The 23,947-nt window shown below is 35.3% G+C and overlaps 8 protein-coding genes across 8 annotated transcripts; 3 read left to right on the top strand and 5 right to left on the bottom strand.

The window, feature by feature from the left end:
- Nucleotides 1-403: 403 nt before the first annotated feature.
- On the bottom strand, nt 404-1,230 carry PHYBLDRAFT_165828 (hypothetical protein; the record flags this gene model as incomplete). Its single annotated transcript, XM_018435316.1, has 3 exons — nt 404-579; nt 641-996; nt 1,091-1,230. 3 exons carry the CDS (start codon nt 1,228-1,230, stop codon nt 404-406), a joined length of 672 nt encoding a protein of 223 aa, XP_018293890.1.
- A 1,897-nt stretch (nt 1,231-3,127) lies between these two features.
- PHYBLDRAFT_158151 (hypothetical protein) lies at nt 3,128-4,337 on the top strand. Its single transcript, XM_018433743.1, has 8 exons — nt 3,128-3,172; nt 3,400-3,469; nt 3,535-3,557; nt 3,614-3,698; nt 3,759-3,826; nt 3,903-3,934; nt 4,002-4,059; nt 4,118-4,337. The coding sequence occupies exons 1-8, from the start codon at nt 3,157-3,159 to the stop codon at nt 4,165-4,167; spliced, it is 402 nt and encodes a 133-aa protein (XP_018293889.1). The 5' UTR covers nt 3,128-3,156; the 3' UTR covers nt 4,168-4,337.
- A 349-nt stretch (nt 4,338-4,686) lies between these two features.
- Nucleotides 4,687-6,139, bottom strand: PHYBLDRAFT_59378 (hypothetical protein; the record flags this gene model as incomplete). The annotated part of the gene is made up of 5 exons (XM_018440484.1): nt 4,687-5,058; nt 5,129-5,193; nt 5,251-5,403; nt 5,474-5,608; nt 5,665-6,139. The coding sequence occupies 5 exons, from the start codon at nt 6,137-6,139 to the stop codon at nt 4,687-4,689; spliced, it is 1,200 nt and encodes a 399-aa protein (XP_018293888.1).
- Nucleotides 6,140-6,853: 714 nt separating this feature from the next.
- On the bottom strand, nt 6,854-8,773 carry PHYBLDRAFT_98149 (hypothetical protein; the record flags this gene model as incomplete). The annotated part of the gene is made up of 5 exons (XM_018444045.1): nt 6,854-7,176; nt 7,274-7,407; nt 7,465-7,561; nt 7,604-7,767; nt 7,851-8,773. Coding segments are annotated over 5 exons (1,641 nt in total), but the record flags the coding sequence as incomplete, so codon positions are not given.
- A 550-nt stretch (nt 8,774-9,323) lies between these two features.
- On the top strand, nt 9,324-10,935 carry PHYBLDRAFT_59376 (hypothetical protein; the record flags this gene model as incomplete). The annotated part of the gene is made up of 5 exons (XM_018440483.1): nt 9,324-9,434; nt 9,643-9,747; nt 10,068-10,139; nt 10,396-10,488; nt 10,816-10,935. 5 exons carry the CDS (start codon nt 9,324-9,326, stop codon nt 10,933-10,935), a joined length of 501 nt encoding a protein of 166 aa, XP_018293886.1.
- A 156-nt stretch (nt 10,936-11,091) lies between these two features.
- PHYBLDRAFT_165825 (hypothetical protein) lies at nt 11,092-13,657 on the bottom strand (the record flags this gene model as incomplete). The annotated part of the gene is made up of 12 exons (XM_018435315.1): nt 11,092-11,120; nt 11,179-11,410; nt 11,496-11,586; nt 11,637-11,848; nt 11,908-12,221; nt 12,317-12,389; nt 12,493-12,536; nt 12,611-12,766; nt 12,874-13,103; nt 13,167-13,214; nt 13,311-13,386; nt 13,627-13,657. 12 exons carry the CDS (start codon nt 13,655-13,657, stop codon nt 11,092-11,094), a joined length of 1,536 nt encoding a protein of 511 aa, XP_018293885.1.
- Nucleotides 13,658-14,751: 1,094 nt separating this feature from the next.
- On the top strand, nt 14,752-17,230 carry PHYBLDRAFT_180430 (hypothetical protein). Its single transcript, XM_018438313.1, has 5 exons — nt 14,752-14,847; nt 15,027-15,110; nt 15,188-15,742; nt 15,862-16,027; nt 16,112-17,230. The coding sequence occupies exons 2-5, from the start codon at nt 15,045-15,047 to the stop codon at nt 17,011-17,013; spliced, it is 1,689 nt and encodes a 562-aa protein (XP_018293884.1). The 5' UTR covers nt 14,752-14,847; nt 15,027-15,044; the 3' UTR covers nt 17,014-17,230.
- Nucleotides 17,231-17,564: 334 nt separating this feature from the next.
- Nucleotides 17,565-18,734, bottom strand: PHYBLDRAFT_98457 (mitotic cyclin; the record flags this gene model as incomplete). Its single annotated transcript, XM_018444052.1, has 3 exons — nt 17,565-17,738; nt 17,920-18,462; nt 18,654-18,734. Coding segments are annotated over 3 exons (798 nt in total), but the record flags the coding sequence as incomplete, so codon positions are not given.
- Between the last annotated feature and the right edge of the window lie 5,213 nt (nt 18,735-23,947).

Raw genomic sequence — 23,947 nt, 5'->3', positions numbered from 1 at the left:
AAAATCTTTAAATATTGGAGGTCTATTGTTGTTTCAATTATATATATATATATATATATTCTAAAGATACTGTACTTCCACTATCAATTTACCATATGTTTGAAGATTCTTCCCACTTCTTTTGTATGATTTTGGATAGTTGTGTCAGGGTAAGTTTTCCAGAAAAAGGAGACTGACTTGGTCACATGTTTGAAGCTAATTAGCCCAGTTGCTTGGAAATAAATTATCCAGTAATTTGATCAGTTTCTTGTCAAAATGATTCTAGCTAAGTTAGATTCAATATGACTCTACATATAAAGCTTATATATGGACTTTATATTTATTTCAAGAAGACATTGGAGCGATGATAAGTCCATATTTAACTATTACTAATGATGAGGGAAAGGGCTTTGTAGATTATGATTTAATTTAAATTAAGGGCATGATTAATCAGGGCTTCCTTCCATGAAAGTATATTTGGTATTTCATTTATATAGGCGATTATTTTTCTCAGCTTAGTTGGGATTTCTACAACTACATCAACTGTCCTATACATTACACCATCATAATGAACAAGCTTCTCAAAGTAAAGGTTATGTCCTATTGTATTGTAAAAAAGGAGATTTAGTTTTAGGTATCATTAAATAAGAAATGTTCTTACCAAAACACCTAATACAAAACATTTTATCAGTTTTAATATCTTCCATAACTTTCACCATATTAGTGTACAACTTCTCGATATCTTTTGCGTTAATTTGAGAAGAGGTCTTATCATTAATGACTCCAGAGAATTCCACTAGTCCCGGAGCAATCGATTTGTCACCAACTTTGAAAATGATTCCGTCGAATTTGGTTCTGTCGGTAGAAAAAAATTCTCTCTCTAACCAGCCAAGTTCTATTACATCGTTGTCCGAGATGAACAACATGTTTACAATAAATATGATTAGGTAGGCTGCTGCTGCTCTCTCCAGCATAATTTTATTCAAAGGACTATTCGGTGAGTTCATAAAATCCAGGCTATAAATGTGTGGATTGGCAATATGTCAATATAAATAATAAGCCAATTAAAGGTTTCTTTTTGTGTTACTTACAAGTGTTTGACTGTAACTACTAAAAAAAACAAATATCATGTTTTGTGATTAAATCAAAGTTGTCATGAAATCTGTGATGATAAAGTGCTTTTCTTAATGCCTGTAAGAACAGAGGTGTATCATTGAGTTCTTTAATAAGAGTATTTGCTTGAATGGACATTGGATTTAGATCAATTTTTGTTGTTTTCATTATTGACTCAAATTGAACAGCAGAAGTCTCCGCTTTTAAAGTTTCCTAGCTATTTGTAATCATTAATTTTAGGGAGACGACATTTCTTGGTGGGGGGGGGGGACATTTTGATTCTACCGGACCACAAATCTTGACCTTTTTGCCAGCATGGAATAACTCTATCTGGTCCCTAAGGATCCATTCTTATTATAATAATTAACACCAGCCAGGGTATAAAATACTCATAAAGATTTTCTTTTGTGCTTTGCAAAAAAAAGTGGATGAGGATTACTTACCAGTCTGTACTGTCAGACTCTGGGAATATAATTTGGTGAAAGAGAAAAACATGATACGCGTAAGAAGGATAATAGATAGTAATATATCCAACAAAATTGCAGTACAAAGTGTATAATGACAACAACTCTTTATTATCTTCTGCATAACTGGCTATTGATATAGTGTAATTGGGACTAATTGTTATTTCTTTATTGTCAAGTCTAAATTTAGGACGCAAACTGCTATTAATTGAATATACAGGATTTGTTTTTCGTATGAGACAGTATTTTATAATTAAGTTGCCCAAACACAGACTGTGGATCTTAAAATAATGAGTGTTAGGTTCCTGGAGATATATATAAACACGAAGTAGTAAAGCCAATGCATACAATGAATATATTGTGGTTTTTCAGGACACACCATTTTGCCCTGAAGGATTAGAGAAAGACACCGGACCCCGGACATGTAGCCACGATTGATTAATTCGGTTATATATAAATGTCGTCCCCCCACCAGGAAACGTCGTTCTCGTAAGATTGTTACAAAGTCTGACCCACAACCCAAAAAAAATACGTGTAACCATAAAATACTAATAATGAGTGACGTTGCATACGTTCAGACTGTCCAGGCTGTCCATAAGGTTTCCCTATATTTAATATTCATGTACATACTATAGTTGATACAAAGCATAAGAGACCTACAGAATATGAAAAGAAGGAGACAAAAGAAGCAAAATCTTGATGCAAAACGAAAGGGTATCGAGGGTCGACAATCAGAGAGTAGAGTTGTATGCTCCAGTTGCTACCAGAATGGTTATAAAACCTCACGATCAAAAGAGTGTTTCAGTCATAACCCAAGAAAGCAGGAGAAAGTGCAAGCACTGCTGGGAAATCATACCACCATAACAAGAAAGATAAAGTTGGAAACAATCTTAAAGCCCCAATATCGAACGCTCATCAAAGAAAAGGTGCAACTGGTATCCGATCAAGTTCGAAAAGAAATTATACCAAAAGGACATATTCCAAGTTGCAAAACCTTGGGTCGCTTTTTTCAATATCCTGGGACTAATTTGTTGTCTAGATTTATAGCCTTCAGAGTTTTTTTTTTTAAAAAAAAATCTCTTATGTATTAAGCTGTTTAAGCAAATTTTTGAGCTAATAGGCTCTTTTTCAAAAATTAATGAACCCATACACAAGCATCTAATAAGTCTTATAGACTTTGTTTTCAAGAATAAGGATATTCCTAAATTCACCAAATAAAATATTGAAAACTGCCATTATTTCTACCTTACTTATAATAGAGAGCGGGTTTAGAAGATATGAAAATAAAAAGAAATGGTGAAATAGATGGTGAATTGTGAAAGGTTATGACTAGCAATATGAAAATAAGGATTGAAGGTATACTTCTTTTTCTGATGAAGTAAAGCGAACAGTCTGAAATGACGTCGCGGTTTTGGTTACGAGAATAATTTTTTGTTTGTATGGAGCTGTGACAGGCTCAGATTTATTAAAGTTCTCTGAATGAGTAGGGCAAAAGAGAAAATTACAACATTTGTTTTGAGGGGGTTACGAGAATAAAGACAAATCTCCGATAAGCTCTTTCTTTCGTTTTTAGTTGCGTTTTGACTGATACATTATAACGATGGCGGGCTTAAAAAGTAAGAATGATAGTGATGGACAGCAAGCATTGGAGAAAGACTGTATAATTATGAGAGGATGAGAGAAGAATGGAATTTTATTGTAAAAGTATACTTTATGAAGGCTGACGTTTGCTTTCATTTGTTCTCTAGCGTAAGTAGCGAATAAAACACATCATTAAATGCATTTGTTAAGAGCATTAAACTGATTGAGTAAACACATGAATACTATTTTTTTTTCTCCTTCAGCATTATCGGTCTTGCTTTTGTTCTTGCTATAGGATTCCTTTTTGTTATTCTGTCATGTGCACTTTATAAGTAAGCTTCTCGATAAACTGGTTAAAATGTTAGTAAAATTACTGAAATTTAACTTTTTTTTTTAGTAATTGGTGGCCTTTGCTTGTTGGTAAGTCTTAATTTATAGTGTTATGTGTATTGCTTTGTACTGACCATCATGAATAGTGGCTACTTATGTACTTGCACCACTTCCCAACGAGATATTTGGAAGGTGCTCAGAAGAGCATGGTTCAGAACTGTGGAATGACGAGTATGCTATATATATATCCTTGGAGTATCTACTTCAGTTATTAATTAACTTTGATAATAGTGATAACAGCTCTAGCTTTACAGACGCTGGCCGCTTCATTACCGGAATACTGATTGTTACTGGATTTTGTAAATATTAGAAAGCTCATATTCTTAAAGCATTGACCATGTCAAATTTCTAATTTTGTTTTTTCTTTCTTTTTAGGTCTTCCGTTCGTTCTGGCTCACGCCGAAGTGGTAAGGCTTATTGTACTTTAATTTGTATAGAAGAAATTATACTCATCAATAAGCCACATATGTGTAGATTACTGTACCTGCTATGATTATGAGTATTATTGGAGGCGTGCTGGTATATGGCACAAGTAAGTGATCAGCAATTGTCATATCAAATGTGATACTCATAATAGTCATTTTTTTTAGTTATTGCATACACACATTTTTTTAGTAGGGAGCAGGATATTTCCGTTTAATGAAGCTGCATTTATTACTGGCGATTGTATAGCAAGACTATCTTGATTTTTGGATAGGGCGATTCTTTATCTTTTTAACGTCAATACTAAGATGTACCTTATGTTTCTGTTTTTAGTTTTCTTTAAACGCATAAATAAATACATAAACATATATATATATAATATAGTTTAAGAATGTTGTGAGTTTTGCTTTCTTTTTTCATATCGATTGATATAGCAGTAACAACTTTTATCTTCTAATATATATATATATTAACAAAAATTGGCATTTATAAAAGACTCTAATTTATTGGAACAATATACTTATTGTTAGATATAAGTTATTATTAGAGTATTTTGAAATTGTACTTCTTTTTGTTTGTTAATATTACTCTACTGGTTGTTTCAAACTGAAAAAAAAACAAAGGTTTAATTAAATAATGTGCAAAATAAAGTAGTGTAATATAATGTCAAATAATAAAATAAAATAAAATAAAATTAATTTCAAGTGATGGGAAGAAAAAGGGTATGGTTTTACATTTAGCTTTTTTCTTCAACTATAACCACTTTTTCTTTTGCCGGGACAACATTGATACCAAAGTACCGCTGTAGTTTCATGATATTCCAGTAATACTGCCAGCCAATGGAGATCAACGTAAACACGATGATAAAGGATAACATAACATATAGAGGAACCTTCATGATATAGGCATTGTTGTGGTGGGAATTTCCGTCGAATATGAGCAGCCAGGAGTTGACAAATCCAGTGTGTATAAAGAGGTCGAGACCAAGCATTAAAAGGTAACCACCTATAAACGCTGTACAGAAAATGATGGTGTAACTCTCTATCATGAATACCAGAATAGCCATGACCACACCAAGGCCAACAATAAAGCAAATGCGTGCTACTTCCTATATAGCATAAAATTGGAGTATTAGGAATAATAGTAGAAAATTTTCAGTGAGTATAAAAATTACTTACAATTTGAATAACGAGAGATGATTTCCAGCTAAGGATGAATACTGCAAGGAAATACCCTCCAAGCCCTATCGACAAGAAAATATGGCATTAGGCTGTGTATATAAAAGGCGTTTATGACTTACCACCGACAAAGTAGATTGCTATTGGGTAGACAAAGATAAACAGAATAGCACCAACGATACCAAGGCCTACTGGGACACAGACGTATACAATTTCGTTATGCGTATAGCCAAAAGGAGGCTCATTATTAACCAGGCCGATCCAAGTCATGGCGGCTATGTATTATATATATAGAAAAGTTATTATTATGTGTTTAACTTATAATATTCTATGTATCTTACTTACCAAAGAAAACAAAGCCAACTAATCCTAGTGTGGAGCGGAAGAAGCGATAGCCAAAAAGTAAGAAATATATACCAAGCAACATCAATACAGTTCCAGTAAAGCCTTGGGCAGCGCTGACACCATATCCATAGGTATCTAAAAACGTTTACATAGTTAGCATAATATAATAATATACTTAAAAAAATACGTACGCCATAAATAATCACTCCAGCATGTATCGTCACAAGTAAAGGATCCATTTCCGCTTGGTACAGCGGTGGCCGAAGGTTTTGCTGAGGTTGTGATCGTTGTAGTAACTGTCTTTACATGTCCATTACCGCAGTATACTGTAGATGTTACGGTTTGCCAAAGTTTGCGGACCTCGGGATCATCAACACCTCGCATACGTATATCCTGAAGCTTATCATTGATTTCCTTATCGTTATTGGAATTACACACTTTGGCCCAATTTTGATAGAGGCTCAAAGTATCGTCAAGATCACGTTTTGAACCTGCTCGATGCCCTAATTGTGGTGGATCTGTGGGTTTTGCCAATGCAGTGCCATGTTTCAATATATAGCCATCCGTGCTTGGGGTTGGAGTTGGTCTAATAGCATATGCTTTGATCTGAATAATTAGACAGGCGAAAAGCAAGACAGTCGCTTGGAGTGTCTTGTACGAGCGCATGGCTATGTATTTATTATAAATATTGGTTTGAATAAAGAAAGGGAGAGAAGTTCGAGTAATTTATGGAAGAAGTTAAAGATATAAGCTTTCAAGATATATAAACTAGCTAATGTATAACATTGTTTTCAACTTTCCATTATTACACATCTGAGAGCCTTTTCAGTGCTAATCAACAGCTTGAAAAGTTATTTATGGGTAGAATATAATATACTAGTTAGATATCTTTAGGCATTTCCATTTATAGACGTTGTTTTTGCCTTTTGTTGGGTGCATAGTCAGATCAAGCTGAACAAATTACAAAGTGTTGGACACAAGATCGCCACTAGATATAAAAATAGGCAATTAACTGTATGGAAAACATTGATCCAGCACTATTCTGAAATGATCAGTTTAACAGGTCTTTTTTAACAGTTCCGCAACACTGAATTAGGAGAGATATTTATATCACCCACTATAAAGGGCTTGTGGTGTCCATGTTAACACTTATGAAATGATAATCTGTTGTTATTGTGGCACATGCTGAATTTGTACATTTTCTTAAAAGCAGCTAAAAAAATGGCTCTCTTGTGTAGCCTTACTTGCCTCGATCACTCTTAAACACGCATTGGCTAATAAACAACAATTGTTAATGGACAAAAGTATGATATATAATATAGAAAATGGAGATTGGGCTATGCAGATCATTATTTATCTTTTTCGTCTATCCTCATCATCACTACCGTCATCTTCTCGTGCTCTCTTTCCCTTCTTGGCCTTGTTCAAGAAAGTATCCAAACCAAACACATCCTTGTCTGCATCCTTGGCCTTTTGTCGTCCTCCAATTGTCTCCTTTTCAAATTCGACCGGGCCACTAGAGCCTTCACCGCCTTCAGCTCCTTGGAATCCCTTTCTACCAATTCCAAACTTGTCTTGTTTGATAGATTGCTCAATGTCGTCTGCATCTGTGCTTCCTAGTACATCAGAGTTGCCCTTTCCCTTGAACTTATAAATCGAAGAAGCTTGTTGAGCAAAGAGAGGCTTGTCGTACAAGCTATAGGCTACAAGAAGGAAGGAAGGAAAAAACAAAATGACAAACATTTTATACGTCAATCGTAATTCTTTTTATATATTTAAAGTATAATATTAATTGCTTACATTCATCGTCTTTAAATCCTGAATTGATACCCTCAGATTGGTTGAATAAACGTGCATCATACATGCTCTCTTTACTAAGAGTAGGCTTAGCCAAACCGAGTGCAATCTTTTCGGATATATCACGGCCTTGCTCACTATAATTTAATATAAGTACTTGTTCATCGTCGCATTCAGATAACACGATCACTTACCGTGCGATATGTTTTGCCTTTGCTTCTGTGCCCATCTTGTTCATACGTAATTCACGCTCTCTTTGCTTCTGTCTTTCACGTCTCAGTTGATCACGCTCTCTAGCCTTTGCCTCGTCCGAGTCGCGACGACCACGAGCACGTCTGTTTGAATCGCTATCATGACTGCTCTCATCATCCGATCTGTCAGATCCAGACTCATCAGAAGAGTCATAATCTGGCATCAGTGAAGCTGCTGTAGGACGGTTGGATGGCACAGGTAAATCAGCCGAAGCACCTGCCGATGATGCTGGCTTCAATCCAGATCTATATAGATTTTAGATTATTATTATATTGTTCTCCGTATACGCACATACACATATAGATATATACAACAAACTCACTATTACCTTTCTTCGCGTGCTTTTTGAGCCAAGTTTCGTAATTTCTCTTCTTCGGTTTCCTTTTGTTTCTGTGCAAGTTTTTGTTGCATCAAGTTTCTCTGTCTAACTTCCTCTCTTGCATGACGATCGGCGGCATACAAAGCTTCCGAGAATTTAGCAAAGTTATCATTGATTGTCAATTCTTGTAAACCACGACCATCTGCTGCTAATCGTTTATCTAATGGGATTGTATAACCCTTTGTATTTTTCCAATTTGAGATACAGGGTGGAATGACCCATTCAGCCTGTTCTTTAGCTGTCAATTTCTTAGGAGGTGAGTGCATTACAGGTGCGGGCGGTGAAGGAGGACCGCGAGGTACTTTCTTGTGTAAGAAGCTAGGAGGTGCCATAGGATCTGTAGGTGCATCTACCATACGAATAATTCGCTGTTTAGCACCCGAATTGAATGTATCGCTACTTTGACTTTGTGCTGGTGTGTATCGAATATAGGTTGGGTCTTTGTTGGTTCCACCAGATGTTTTTACGACGTTTTTTGGTTGGGCAGCAGCAATCTTTCCGTTTACAATCTTTTCAAGCGCTGCTCGGGTTTTTTCAGCTACACTTTGTACTTCTTCTTCGCTGGGTCGATCCATTGTCAGCTTTTCAACATCAACATCTTTGCGCTCGATTATTGGGACAACATCTTTAAGTGAGGTGTGAACGATACGATTGTCATTGTGGCCTTGACGTGCAATTGCATCGTATTTGACATTTCCATCAGCATCTACCTGCAGTGTCAATGCACCACCGCTTGTCTCAGTTGCTCTACCGCCTTTGTTGCGACCCATATCAAGTGGGTACTGAGCAATGTGAATTTCGGGAAATGCACCGCCATTTCCATAATCTTCAGGGTAGCGTGGACGGAATGATTTACGTTGACCGTAGGGTGGGATCCGATTGGCGTTGCGTGTGGAGACAAGTTGATTGATCTGCTTCTCGTAATTTGGTGTTGTCTCGGTTGTTGATTCAACCGGTTGACGAGGTTTGGGCAAAATACTAAAAGATGGGTAAGATTAACCCTAGATCCATGGTTTAATTTTCTCTACCTTGAAAGAGTTGCCATGGCCGTTCAATGATTTGCTGTCTTTGGATGAACAGAGAGATTATTAAAGTGGTCCACACCACATACAGCAACTTTATTAATGACGTAGACTATAATTGTCATGTGTACCGGACTGCTAACACTGTAGAAAATTACTGTTTTCGTACCCCGTAAAATTCAATTTTGTTTCATTTTGGTCACATTAGGGGGTTTCAAATCTTGATCTTGAAGAATTTAACGTTCATGTATTTCCTCTTTCGGAGAAAAGTACATCCCAAAGATTACTTCTGAATTTTGAAGTCTTGAAGCTTTTCAGCTTAGATATTTTTTCCAGACATAATTATCTTTTTAGATTTACAGTGTCCGAAAGAAACGTTTCGCACCTTTAAACTTCCGCTATGAATGATAAAGAAGGTATCACAACTTCAAATTCATTTCTAAAAATGCGCAATGCTTATTGTAATATAATGCTTGGAAGAATAAAGGTTCAAGCCACATATATTAATAATGTAAAGACATAAGATACAGCTTTAAGAGCGAATTTGTCTAAATTTCTTTCTCTTAAGTAAGGCTAACCGATTTGGCATATTCAAGCAGCATTTTCTACAAGTATCAACTGATATTTCTTTCCATTCTTCCAATAGAGCTGCCTTCAACTCATTCATAGACTTTGGTCTGGGGCGGATTTCTCTAATTTTGCTATCAAAAATTCTCCAGATATTCTCGACGGGGATAAGGTCAGGGCTGCTGGGTGGCTATTGCGAAACATCAAAACCTTGTTCTTTCTTGAACCTTCCTGCAACTCTTGATGTATGGGCCCTGGTATTATATTTCTGGAACGTTTAGCCACCGCTGCTAGCTGCAGAAAGAGTATGCAAAAACGAAAGGAAATGGTCTCGAAGAACTTCTACATATCTTGGACCATCCATGTTTTCATCTACGAAAACAAGTGGACTAAGTCCTCCTGACCAGATACACCCCCAGACCATAACCGATCCACCGTTTCATTGCACATTAGGGACAAAATGATCCATGTTTAACCTCTCACCAGTTTTGCGCCAGAGCTTGCTATTTGTATTCTTCTTGTAAAGCACGAATGACGACTTATCACTCCAATAACAGTTTTCTACTATTTATCCTAGTTTTTCACGGTTTTGTACCAAGCACGCCGTTTGGTGATATGTGCCTTGGTAACCAAAAAATGTAACCACGGGGTAATAAAAGTCCATGCTATGTAAAGTTTTGTGCATAGTAGATTTGCTGACATTCTTTTTCATGCCGACATCGGCTTCATCAACAATGACATCCAAAGTTTGCCACTTGTCTTTGTTGGGGTTCAAAGCTATATGTCTTTTATTTCTGGATGTGAGAACCTGTGGCTGTTTAAAAATTGTTGTTATCAATAGTTTTTCTTTTACTTTTTATATATCTCTTAGAAAAATATCTAATTTGTGATTCTGATACATTCAGTTTGTCAGAAATTCTGGGAGCCTTATTTCCATCAAGTTCAAGACCAAGGATTTTTACCTTTTATCTCATCTAAAAGCACATTGTAAAGACCACGTAAGCTATTGTTTTGTACGTTTTGAATTATTGTAGAGTTGTGAATTGGTTCTTTAAGGTGAAATATATAAAATATAGGTATTAAAGAAAAGGCATAAATAGCATGAAAGGGTGCGAAACATTTCTTCTAAAGTCTGTAAATTCGTACTCTTGCATTTTGGAGTCTTCAATCATGAAGCATTATTATTGATTATTGAAAGGTTTTGAAAGGTGTTTACTTTTTGATTGAGTACCCATTTTAATATTATTATTTTTATGTAATTTCATAAAACCAGAGTAAGATTTTAACTTGCTACAAGATTTTCTGATTGTATTTATGATACTTTAGATTCTAGTTTAACACATACATTGGTTAAGAATATTTTGTGGGCAAAATATTTGAAAAAGGGTTTGGATGATTATAAAATTTCTCTAAAAGCAATCTATGATTCCACGTTTGATTCATAAGAATATCTTTGACATGTGCATCACATTTATTCATTCATCAATACTCGGTAAAGAGGACTCTAGTAATGTCTGTCTTAAAAATATCGTTAAATATTGCTATCTACAAACACACCTTTATTTCTAGACTTGTTTTTCTTTTATTTCGATAACAGTATATCAATTCCCGCGCTTCTTCTTGTTGTTCTCTAAAATGAATTTATTAATACACACGGTTCAAGGAAGTTAAAATGCTCAATGACCTACTTTCGCTAGTTTCTTCATTATCCTGCCCGCCCTTTCGCTTATTACGAGCACCCTTCTTGTTTCCTGCATCCTTGGATGGAGGGTGGCAGACATCACAGTACCATTCACCTTCAGGAATTTCGTCGAGAGGAGGTACAGCACAGTAAGTATGTACAGATGCATCACACTTGTCGCACAGTAAGAGTTTCTCTTCGTTGTCCTGTTTGTGACAATGCATACAATTCTCGTCAACCTAGAAAGATGGCAATAAAGAAAGGTGGCAATAAAGAAAGGTGTTTAATAATTATATTTTGTATATGTATGTGCGTGTGTTTTACCTCTGGACCTGCTGGCCATTTAGGAAGCTCAGGTACAATTTTGTCATCTGGCTTCACAAGGAAAAGGGTGTGGCCTACACCAGCAGATACACTAAAGAAATAGATTTTAGACTTTGTTAACTATTATTTGTTTTTACATACCTAATTGTCTCAACGCCCTCTAAAGGCTCGACTTTCTGAGGCTTTGTAGAGGATAGTGGTCCTCCATCCTCACCGAAACCTAATTCAGCATTCTGGACTTGACCCCATGCAATGGTTGTTTTTTCTTTTCTTGCAACTGCAAACAAACTCTGGTTTCCTGCTGAAATATCATGAATATCCCATCCGTTGAGGTCATGCAAGTATCGAGGATGCTGTATAGATAGATGTATTAGAAGGAAGTTTAATTTTTTGGTTAATAAGTACAACATACCATCCATGGCTGTCCTGAGCTACCGTCACCAGTATTTTTCCACTTTCCCCAAAGCAAGAGCTGCTTTACGCCGTCTACTGCCATGGAGCATGTTGCACCGCAAGTAATGGCGGTTGCTCTGGTTGTTCTCACGTGGCCTGCAAAGGCAGAAATCGCAGTAGGGACATAGAGATCCTTTTGTTCACTATGACCCAAGCGACCATAGCCACCAAAACCCCAAGAATAAACAAATCCTTCGTCGTCCAATGCCAAACTATGGTTTGTACCCGATGCAATTGATACAACTTTGATTTTTTTGATGTGCTGAATTGGAGCTACATAATATCTCATTTAATACAATACAATATAATATAATATACAATATACAATATATAGATAATGTGTGTGTATATTAATAACAGTTGCTTACATGGATATGGCTGGGGTTGAGACATAAGTCTACCTGCAGACTTGAGATACTCTCCTGTCACACCGTTTCCAAGCTAAAATAAAATTACCCGGTATTTTTTTTATGATTAATAACTTTTGTACTTGATTCTTATACCAATGTTGGTCCTTGTAACATTCTTTGTCTTTCTTCCTCACCTGTCCATATTCTTGAGAGCCGAACGAGTATACAAGGCCACTCTCTGTTGATTTACACACCATTAGATATACGGACTCGTTTTTAACACTACTACCATTTGTTTATCTAATGACATACCAGTGAGTAACAAGGTAAACTCTGCGCCACAAGCGGCCTGAATAACTTTTTCTTTTCCCAGTCCAGGGACCTTTAAGAAATTCGTGTAGTTCTTAAACTCTGGAACACCAAGCTGGCCACACTTATTGTCTCCGGCGGCATAGACATTGCCGGATTCTTGTACACAGATACAATTTTTTTGGGTAAGTATACTTTCTCTCTTTCTTCTTCTATTCTTTCTTTCTTTTCTTCTTTTGAATATGTATATATTGTTCTTGTCTTACCTGCCACTAGCATAGTGTGATTTCTACCAACAGCTGCAGTGATAAACTTTTCGTCACCAAATAGATTTTCATTATTTTTGTTGGTTCTAACATTGATTGGGTAGTCCTGAGCTAAAATATCTCCCAAGCCTAATTGTCCTTTTTCGTTTCTTCCAAACACCCATGTCTCTCCATCTTGACTGATTATAACTGAATGGCATGCATTTGGGCCTGTGATTGCTTGAGTTACTCTAGTAATCATCAGCTATATATAAGCATCTCAATCGTACTAGTTGACTATGTAGGTATTGTACTTTATATCAATAAGTTCACGAACAAGGTTAGGTCCGAGCAATTTAGGACTAGGAAACACGCACACGCAAAAAAAAGATTGTTTAGTTTATTTGGTCATCCTTAATCAGTATATATATATATATATATATATAAGACGATCTTACATTTCTTCACCAGAATCGGTCTTTGTCTTTCGTTTGATGTTGTCCCAGGAAGTGTTTCCGCAAATAAGAACCTTTCCTAGAAACAAAAAAAAAGACGAACAAAAAAATAAGATAAAAAATGAAACAATTAATTAAAAGTACATTAGAATACACCCTTGTATTAGATCATAGATCCACAGGTTTGTAAAATAAGATCTACAAGTAATCTAGATTGATGGTAGGGATTGCTTCTCCTTCTCCTCGTCATCCTCCCCCTGTACGCAAACTTTGGAAGAATGGAATATAGTTTGTGGAGATAAAGATAACATTATCTCACCCCATTGAATATCTTCGTTAACTGATGTCATGATGAGACGCGTGCTGATGAGCTTAATTAGCAGGAATTCACAAGTTTGTGTATGCGTGTATGTGTGTATATATTATTTTTTTCCGGTTGGACAAGATACCCCTTTCAATTTTATTTTCTTTCTTTCAACTATGAAAATTTGGCGACGTCAATCTTTCTACAGTTATTTTGAGCAATTGATTTTCAGGCTTGTTGATTTCCCCCCTTCTTTTTTTTGTTTTTTTTTTAAATAAAAAAGGCAATATCTTTTTAGGAGTACCATTACTCTTGTTTGGCTACGTAAGGAGGAATAAAGTCAAAGGCTTTATCTATTTTATTTATTTTACATATACTATACCACGATGATATGCACAAGTATATATGTGAGTGTATGGCTATAGTCTGATAGACAATTAATTACTAGCGTTATCCAGCATATTCACTGGATCATGTCATAAAAAAATTGTAGAGTTTTATATTTTTATTATTAGTATTAGTATTGAGTTGAATTGAATCAATTCCTTGACAATTAGTGTCAAAGAGTACCTGGAATATAATGAATTACTTTTCAATATGATTTTGAGTGCTTTTTGACTGTTTCCATTCAATTCGGACAGTATTGTGTACATAATTTATCGGTAAAAATTGATCACAAAATCTTAATAAAATCTTATTAATATTTATTTAAAGGCACTGCTCCTTGGTTCCACGACCAATGCACCTTTAGTAAAACAAACTCAATTTAACGTATCTTTCGTTTTACTACTATGTTTCTCTTTCTCACTCGTTCGTATTAAAACATTCGATCCTGGTAATCAACACTACTGGTGTATCTTTCAATTTCTGCTGTATGCACATACATAGATACACGATCTCTCTTTTTCGTCTCTGTATATAGTCAATATAGTCATTATATACATATATACATATATCAAATATTGTATTATATTATCATTAATACTATTAGTATTACATGTGTCTATTTATTTGTTTGATGAGTTCAGAAATACACCGGCGATAATAGTTGTGTCAGTGGCTTCGTCAGACACAAACCGATCCAATAAGAGGAATATATGACAACCTCTTCCGACAGATTCATTATTTCCTTTATTTCCAATTAAATAATAATAAAAATAATAATTGACTTTGCGACTTTAATAAAGCCTTTTTGTTATAATATCATCACAAAGGTTTTCCTTGAGAATCACAGAGGTTAGTTTCAACATTTTACTACAGCAACAGTCAAAAAATGAAATATGTTGGTTATCTTCTTGTCTCGAAAAGCATTAAGGAACTTTCTCTTTTCTGGCCTACATCAAATTAAAATTAAATATAAAACCAAAAAAAAAACTAAAACTAAAACTAAAACACAATGATTCCATTACAAGTAGAAAAATAAGAAAAGTATAATGTCAAACAATGACCAGCAAAATCGAGTGCGTGGGCCTACTTCAGCTCTAAGTAGTTTTTTAAGAGTAAGTTTAATGGATATATGTGTGTGTGTTTGCCCATTGATCATCTTTCGACGATTAACATTGGGATCTTCTCTTAGGAGCACGGCATTCGAGTAGAGAATCGTAGTAGAAGAGAAAGAAGAGAAGATCTAGCAAGACAACAAGCTGAGGAAGCGTCTAATGAAGAGACACCAGACACTGTACAAGATACAGTCACGACTACTGTAGACACACCTTCGACTACTGTGGAGGCACCCCACCAGGAAGAAGAGACTACCGCAGTACTCTATGCACCCAGAACACGTCGGACACTAGCTGCGGCCAATAGAGCATTGGTTGAAGCGGCAAATGAAAAAGCGAATAATGGGAAGAAGAAGCCGGAGGATGATAAACCGGATCCTGGGATTGGGTCGTCCTTTAGAGCACCCAAAGGTCGAACTCGAATTTTCTTTTGTTCAAAATGCAACAAGAGATTTGCTCGTATCGCCAGCCTTGTTGATGTCGGAGACGAAAACATATGTCCCTCGTGTCTAGATAACAATGGACCAAAGGAGCCTCCGAAACCCAAGAAACGAAAAATAGGATCCAAACGTCAATCTCAAAATAAAGCGGGCTTTAATGATGTACCCAGTCTACAAGACATTTGTACCGATGTGAGTAATAATAGCATTATTACTATTGGATCCCAAAACATGTACTGACTATTTGCATTATATGTTTGTGTATGCGTATCCTTATTGCTTTTACTACTACCGCTATATGTATATAAAAGACTATTGCAGAACACATAGACTGTGTAGAAGCTTTGGGTGATATCAGTACGATCAATATGGACAAAATTGCTACAATTATTTCCCGTAATCGAAAGATGGACACCCGCACGGCGCAACTCTTTATGAATCCGCTCCGCCGCGAATTGACTCTGACAGACTGTACAGGTAAGAGTTCATGATAGCACTCTCTAAGATGAAATGGTACTAAAAAAATATTCCAAACACACACACATATATATATACATAAAGCCATCGACAAGAATGGATTGATTAATATTGCACAGTTCTGTCCTCACTTGGAGAAACTGACTTTGACTTACTGTGGCAGAATGACGGATGAGGTCATTAATGCTTATGCAACACGCTTGAAAAATCTCAAATCTATCGAACTTTCTGGCCCGTATTTGGTCACTGATAAAGGCTGGGAATCCTTTTTCGGTGCCATTGGTTCTCAATTGAATACGTTTGCCATTCGACACTCCATGCGATTCACCCAGGCATCAATGAAAGCTCTTGTTGGGGCAGCGAAGAACCTCAAACACCTTCGCCTTTCCCGTCTCTCTCGTCTTGATGACGATGGAGTCGAATTAATATGCCGCCTAAAACCTCTTGAGACATTAGAAATATCTTGGCCTGGATGTAAAATATCGTCGTCTATCTTGGCCAAAATCTTGGAACATCACACCACCTTGAAGGAACTGTGTCTGGACGGATGTACCAGTGTAGATGACACAGTTGTAGAGGCGATTCAGCTTTACTGCCCTCACCTCGAAAAGCTTTCTTTGTCAGAGTGCAACGAGATAACTTCAGAGGCTATTCAAACACTGTTTGAGGAGTGGAAGACACCGTACCCAGGAAGAGGACTGACTTATCTAAACATCTCTCGGTGTTTGTCTACCCAAGACGAAGCTCTTATTGCGATCATAAACCACTCGAAAAACACTCTTAAACACCTCAATATCCACAGCCTGGATGATCTGACTCCACTTGTGCTGGAGCGCCTAGGCGTGTGTAAAGAACTCACGACACTTGATTGTGGGTTTGTGCGGTCTATGGATGATTGTGTAATGGGTTGCCTAGCAATTGAATGCCCAAAGCTGAAAGATATTGAAGTCTGGGGATGCCATCAGATAACAAGTACAATGTCTTGATTTCCTTATATATATATATCGAAGCTTCACGATGAATAAATTCTTTATTCAAGACAGCATGCGCAGACATACATATATATATGTATATATATTCTTTGTCTTATTTTTCACGAATACATTTTAGCTTGTTTCATTTAAAGATAATAAATCACCTGAGAATATCTTTACAACATATGTATGTATGTATGTATGTATGTATATTGGATTACAACCATTCTGACCTTTGTTCTGATAAAAATGGAGTGATAATATTATGTAAATAAGTACAAAAGTGTGTCCACTACAAAACATCACTAGAATACGCGTTTTATTTGAATGATTCACAGCGGGTTTAAAGGTGTGGAGGGGAAGGTTTTTTTGTTATTGTTGTCGTTATTGTTATTGTTGTTGTTGTTGTTCATAAATGAATTACGCGTGAATGAGTTTCTCGGTATGTTTGGTGTTTTTATTTTCTGTGAGTGTATTGGTGAGTGTATTGGTGAGTGTTGGTGGATGGGTGGATGTGTAAGTTTATTTTTTCTTCTTCCAAGAAAAAAATGCTAGATGAGGTAGTAACACTTGATCCAATCGCGTGCGAATATGCTGGCTTTCATCAGTCGTTTCGAAGACCACTTTCTAAAGAGACCTTCGTATTTTGAATTATGAGAAAGGAAGTCGAGCATCAACTCGACTGTTGGCTTAATTTCAGGAACTTGGTAGCCAGCCAACCGTGACATTTCTGGCGTCTAATAATGTATGCATTATTGTACGTGTGGGTATATGTGTTGGTGTGCGTGTACGTATACGTGTAGATGTGGATGTGGATGTGGATGTGGATTTGGACGTACACGTATGTATATATTTTTAATGCATGAGTCACACTATACTGATACAAATTGGCCTAGTATATAGAGAGCATAAACTTACCCAAATGCCTTTAGAAAGCATCTTTTGTGATAGCCAAAGCGCGGCTGCGGCAATCAAAGATGGCTTTGTGTTGAGGAATCGGTGGTCTACGCATGTAATCTCCATAAAATATTTTGCCAACATGCGAGTATGAACATCATAGCTGTCACCCATAGAGGTACGGCGCATAAAACTAAGGGGGTTAGAATAACAGAGTTTGAAATCAAGGACCTGTAGAATGAATCTCTCGGCTTTCAAAAGATCTTCTACTTGGATAGATTGATCTGTCATGAAGAGAAAGTCTTCCATCACTGGGGCAGTAACTTCTTCGAACTTTGTTGCGATGTAGAGTGAAGTTATTCCGACCAGTTGCAGTTTACTCAACACTACAGCACGTCTAGAGAGAAATCGATCGATTAAATTGACTGTAAGGAAGAGGGTCTCTGGAAGGAGTTCGAATAGGTGATGTATCTCGACTACCCAGTCAATAAGTACACCTCGCATACGCCAGGTAACTTCGTGTTGTTGAGAGCTAACATATGTCGGATCTGCCATTGTATCTACCTTTTTTAGAGAATGAATACATACATACATATACATACATATACACCCACACCAATATCCATGTCCATACCTACACATACACATATACCCACACATACACTCACTCACTCACTCGTATATATATATATATATGTATGTATAAAAGAAAATAAAGAAAAAGGAAAGCGACTATTAACAATCACAAATCTCACCTCGCTTTCCCGAAGAATCTTAAAGATATCCTCTGCATATTCGGCTACAAGCATCGGATCATTCCAGTTCTCGTCTTTTAATGTTTGGGATGATTGGAGTGCAGCCTGTTTAGCACGCGTTTCCTGCAACCTGTCATATTCTTCTGCCTCTTTAAGGGTTTCTGCTTCGATTTCTAATCCTTTTGTCGTATTTGCGTTAGAAAATATATCTGAACGAGAACCAGTTGAATCTTCTGTGGGGATGTGTCTCAGTCTTTTCTGTGGGTCTCTGGCATGTGGTTCAGCGATACGCTTTTCTGATTTCTTAAAGACGATGTCCTTTAGGTGTTCTGGCACAATAATTGGAAGAATTGGAACTGGCTCGATTTCTGGATTATCTTTTTGTTTATATCGTTCAGCATTATCATCAAAGAAATCTTGCATCTCTTGATTTATTGGATTTTCATTATCTATATGGGTTTTGGGTTGTTGTGTGTCGTTTGTAACAGATGGTTCTTTTTTTCGCTCGTTAGTCTGTTTTGTTTCTTCTTCGCCTTCCTCGTCTTCTTCTTCTTCTTTTGCGTCATGTTCTACTGCTACTTTTACTGTTGATTCTGATGTTTGTTTTGTTGGTTGTGATGATATTATGGTTTGTTGTGATTTAGTTTGTGTTCGTTCTGTCGTAGGTTTCTGATTGAGGTCTGTGAATGCTCCTTTGGCCTTCCCTTTTCCCACAGGCTTTCCCACACCCTAAGTAATATACCAATGTTAGAATATCATTAATATTTGTTGTGGTTGTTGTTGTTATTTGTACAATACAAGGAAGGACGAGAAGACAGCAAACGCACCTTGTTAGGTTTGACATTGCTTTTATCAAAAAGTGCACTGCGTTGGTTAAGATTGGCGGTTAATCCCATCGGTTTTGTTAATCTTTCGGTGTTGGCATGTTTTGGAAGATTGCCGGCCACGCCGGCCAAAGCGTTCTCATTCGTTTCAGTGCCACTCGCAGCCGATCTTCTTGAATTCAACTTTATAAGAAGGGTGCGATGGTGAGTCAGAGAGCGAGAATGAATAGGTTTCAACTAAGCTTTCAGTTTGTTTTTTTATAAACATACACATGCACAAGTATATTGGTGTGTATGTGAATGTTCATTAACAATAATATACAAAGAAAAAGAAGAAGAAAAAGATATACACTTATACACTTATACACTTTTACATATTACATTTACACTTAGATATGTGTATATGTATGTATATGTATGTATGTATGTGTGTATATGTATATATATATATATGTATGTATGTATATAGATATATATATAGACAGATATATATAATCCGTTTATATTACATTTTTATATATATATATATATATATATATCTTTTTTTCTCTCTCTGTTATTATTATTATTTTCGTCAACGCGCTGACAATAGAAATCATAAAATTCTACCATGGCGCGTTTACTATGGTCAGCTTAATGACATGGCAACAAACTTACACGCTGAGCCTCGCCGTACATCCTGGGCAGCAAGTAAGTGGAAGAAACGTAGGACAAAGGCTATCGCTTTAGGGAGCTTGCAAATTTGTATTTATACCAAGTTCCAGATAAGCCGCGACAGCCCACGTCATGAGATTATTTTTTTATAAAAAAAAAAAAAAAAGAAAAAGAAAAAGAATAGAATAGAAAAATAATAATAATAATAATAATAATAATAATGTAAAGATAGAAAATAATAATATACGCTCTTTTCATAAACAAATTCTCTTGTAGTTTATCATCAACAACAACAACAACAATATCAACAACATCATCATCAACATAGACAGTCTTTTGTGTTTATATATATGTTTTATCTTTATTACATTGACATTCCAATCGTACTTGTTTTTCTTCTTCTTTAGTAAACATGACAATAATTGAACGAATTCATGTTGTTTGTTTGTTGGTTGGTTAATTTTTTGGTTGTTTGGTTAACAGGTACCCAGGACAGATCATTGCAGATAATTTTTCTTGATGTTGACGATGCGATTAGTCTTTGTTGATCATCTACATGAATACTGGTTCGATTTGGGCGATCTTTCGATATATCAAAGCCGATGACCTTGATTATTAGTAGTGAGCATAGATCGTCCTTTCCTTTTCTCTAATCGTTCCTCGTACTTGATCGCATTTCGAGATGATTTTATTAAACCTTCACTGCACTTTTTACACCATCGTTACCAGCTTACCAGAACTAACTATATTATCTCAATTGATGTATGAATGTATATATAAGTGATCTCGTCTTTCTTAATATATATTAATTTTGGTAACAGTATAAAAAAGTGAAACGTCTTCTATATATACATATTGTTTTAGGCTGAGGTGACTAAGAGATATCAAAAACAATCAATATAAAATTAAACGCAGATATATATGTATCTCTCTCTGTGTGTGTATAGTGGGTTGAGGTAAAATGGATAAGGATTTTAAGGTGAGGCTCATTGTGTATATTGTTAATTATTTTCGAATAAGTTCCATTTGCTTTAAATCAAAGTATAAAGTATAACAAACACAAAAGATCTATTGTAGAGTGCACGGACACATCATCTTTATTTATTTATTTATTTACTAATTAATTAATTAATTAATTTCTTTATTTATTTAATCATCTCTGTTTTGAAGAGATGGAAACCAATACATATAAATGTTGATCTTTAATGTGGAATCTCTTGGGCTTAAACCTTTTCTATCATACCTTTTAATATATTGTTTTCTACAATAGTTTCTGCTATTATTAGAATATGAACTACTCCTGTTATTGTGCTGCTATTGTTGTTGGTGTTGGTGTTTTGGGTACAATGATTATTATTATTATCGAGTTTATTTTGCTAATTGAAATTTTATGGAAAGAATATAAAATAAGTATTTCTATGCATTCAAAATGAGGATCTTTCATTTTGCTCTGATAAAACAATGGGGGATTTAATAGACACACACACACATATATATATATATATATGTATATATGTATATAGCAACCAAGAATCAACTGTGTCTCTTTTCTATGTACACGCTCAAAACTAAAGCTAGAAAAGAAATGAAAATTGGGCAAGAAATTAAATCAAATCAAATCAAATATAAATAAATAAATAAAAACAATAAGAAGGAATAAAAGAAAAGAAATATATAGTCTACTTAACAAGTCAGGGCTGGTTTTATAGCCATTGATTGGCACTAATGAATCTTGTCACTAATAATAAAAATAATATATATAATTATATAGTTATCTTATATATAAGCATAAAAGCTTATAGTACTCGATTTCATTGATGGTAATGCAGCACAAAGTGATTGGAATGTACTACACGTGCCTGTGTTCCAAATCAAGGCACAGACGCCACAAGAACGCGTCTACATCAATATAATTTATGTGGGTACATTCAACGGACGTGTTCAAAATACATTATTTAATACAAGGCGTTCACATAGTTGCGGTCGACCGATTTTTTTCGTCGGTCGACCGGTTTTTTTTCCCAATTTTAGGCAAAAAAATTATTCCAAAAATGGGCAACAAATTTAAGTGCATCCCCAGCAAAAGACAGGGGATGCACTAAAAATCGCTCCTTTTATAGAATATTTAATCGACGACATCTTTTTAAGCTGACGAGTCTTTGTCTACTTTTTTGCTGAAGTCTTAGAGCACTTAATTATTTACATCATCTGCATATTGCTCTTATTTTTTAGGCATCTCTGATAAAGAAAAGGTTGTTATTAAAAAAATCAGTAAAGTTCATTTTTTGAAGCCTTTGAACTGACTATTATTACTGTTATTCATGTTTGTAAATAGATAGAAAAATAAAAGTTTATTAGGGGGTATTTTAGTAAAATACAAATATTATGTGAAACTAACCTCGAGTGACTCTTGTTTTCAATTTCAGAAGCTACTATAAACAGTAAAGAAAATTAAGGCAGTCGACCATTAAAAATCGGTCGACCACAACTGTGAACGCCTACAGTGTTTTTTTACTTGAGATTGAGACAAATTAGGAATTTTCCTAGACGAATTAAATTTATTTTTGAGAAAAATTTGGACGAAATCATATTACCAATTGAGACAGTTGTACTTTGTATAATAAATTGCTTCAATCTAACTTCTTTATTATACTTCAATACAATAAGGTTCTGAATGTTTTATTCCACATATAGCTCAGCTTTTTAAGTAAGTTACAATCAATAGTTGCCAAAGCTGGATTAAAACAACTTGGTTTACAAAGTACAATTTTCTCAATTAATATTGTGATTTCGTTTATGCCATTCACCAGCGTACGAGGGAATTGAGCTACGTCATATAAGATTCCTATTGTTATTCAGCATCTGTTTTTTTTTAATTATTTACTAAAATACCCTGCCTATTTTTATTTTATTTTGTTAATGATTTGCTTCATTTTAGCTATAGAAAATGAGCTTTTTAAAGTATGTTCGTTTAATATATTCCTTTTTGTAACTAGTGTTCTTTTTTTTTATAAATTGACAAATATATCTATTCGGAATTGAATAAATTACTATGAAAAGTAATTTTTCTTTCAACTCCCTCGTACGCTGGTGAATGGCATTGTGGAAAATGTAAGTGGAAAATTAGGAAATTCGTAATTTTCTACTCACATTTTCCATTAAACATTTCCTCAAAATCAAGCTTATTCTCTCGCTCTCAAATCAAGGGATAGGGTAGCCAGGAGTGTCTATTGTATATGTAATTAATTAATTTGATCTTTAAAGGTCGAATTTATTTAAAAAAGAAAAAGATTAAAATTTATGAAGATTTATTTTTCTTATATTCGACACAGCATGATGTTCTCATCAATTGATAAGTTTCCACAACTGCTGTCGGAGTGCTTTGTTTTTTACTGGGTTTGTCCAATCTATTTTTAGCAGTCGCGTTTTTCCATTAAATAACACCTCTACTTACAAACATACTTTCAAAATTAATATTGATATTTCACTTAACTATTCTCCCGAGAATGAATCAATTGACAGTTTAATCGATCAGTCATTTTTTGAAGAACAACCAAGTGAAAGCAAAGACTTTTATTCGACTACAGTGCTTGAAAATTTGGACGATTCTGACGATGCGTCTACCGATGGTGGATCTGCCAATCGTGAGTTCATTGCTGCAGACAATAACAGTAGCGATGATATGGAAAGCATGGATGCTGTATCTGTACAGGCTGAATCCCAGAGCGACTTCAGTGATGATACAGGTTCTATGTCTGGTAAGAAATAGCTAAAAGAACATTATAATACTAGTATTAAATATAATTATTTTAACGT

This window comes from Phycomyces blakesleeanus (assembly GCF_001638985.1).
Source record: "Phycomyces blakesleeanus NRRL 1555(-) unplaced genomic scaffold PHYBLscaffold_6, whole genome shotgun sequence".
NCBI classification, from domain to species: domain Eukaryota; kingdom Fungi; phylum Mucoromycota; class Mucoromycetes; order Mucorales; family Phycomycetaceae; genus Phycomyces; species Phycomyces blakesleeanus.
Note: the sequence above shows the minus strand (reverse complement) of the source record. Positions and strands in the feature narration are given on the sequence as shown.

Bases quoted from the DNA above. Each gene is read 5' to 3' on its own strand.
- PHYBLDRAFT_158151 (XM_018433743.1), top strand. The intron at 3,470-3,534 runs GTAAGCTTCTCG...TTTTTTTTTTAG, and splicing joins CTGTCATGTGCACTTTATAA to TAATTGGTGGCCTTTGCTTG. The intron at 3,935-4,001 runs GTAAGGCTTATT...ACATATGTGTAG, and splicing joins TTCTGGCTCACGCCGAAGTG to ATTACTGTACCTGCTATGAT.
- PHYBLDRAFT_180430 (XM_018438313.1), top strand. From the start codon at position 15,045: ATGTCAAACAATGACCAGCAAAATCGAGTGCGTGGGCCTACTTCAGCT. The intron at 15,743-15,861 runs GTGAGTAATAAT...TGTATATAAAAG, and splicing joins TACAAGACATTTGTACCGAT to ACTATTGCAGAACACATAGA. The intron at 16,028-16,111 runs GTAAGAGTTCAT...ATATACATAAAG, and splicing joins GACTCTGACAGACTGTACAG to CCATCGACAAGAATGGATTG.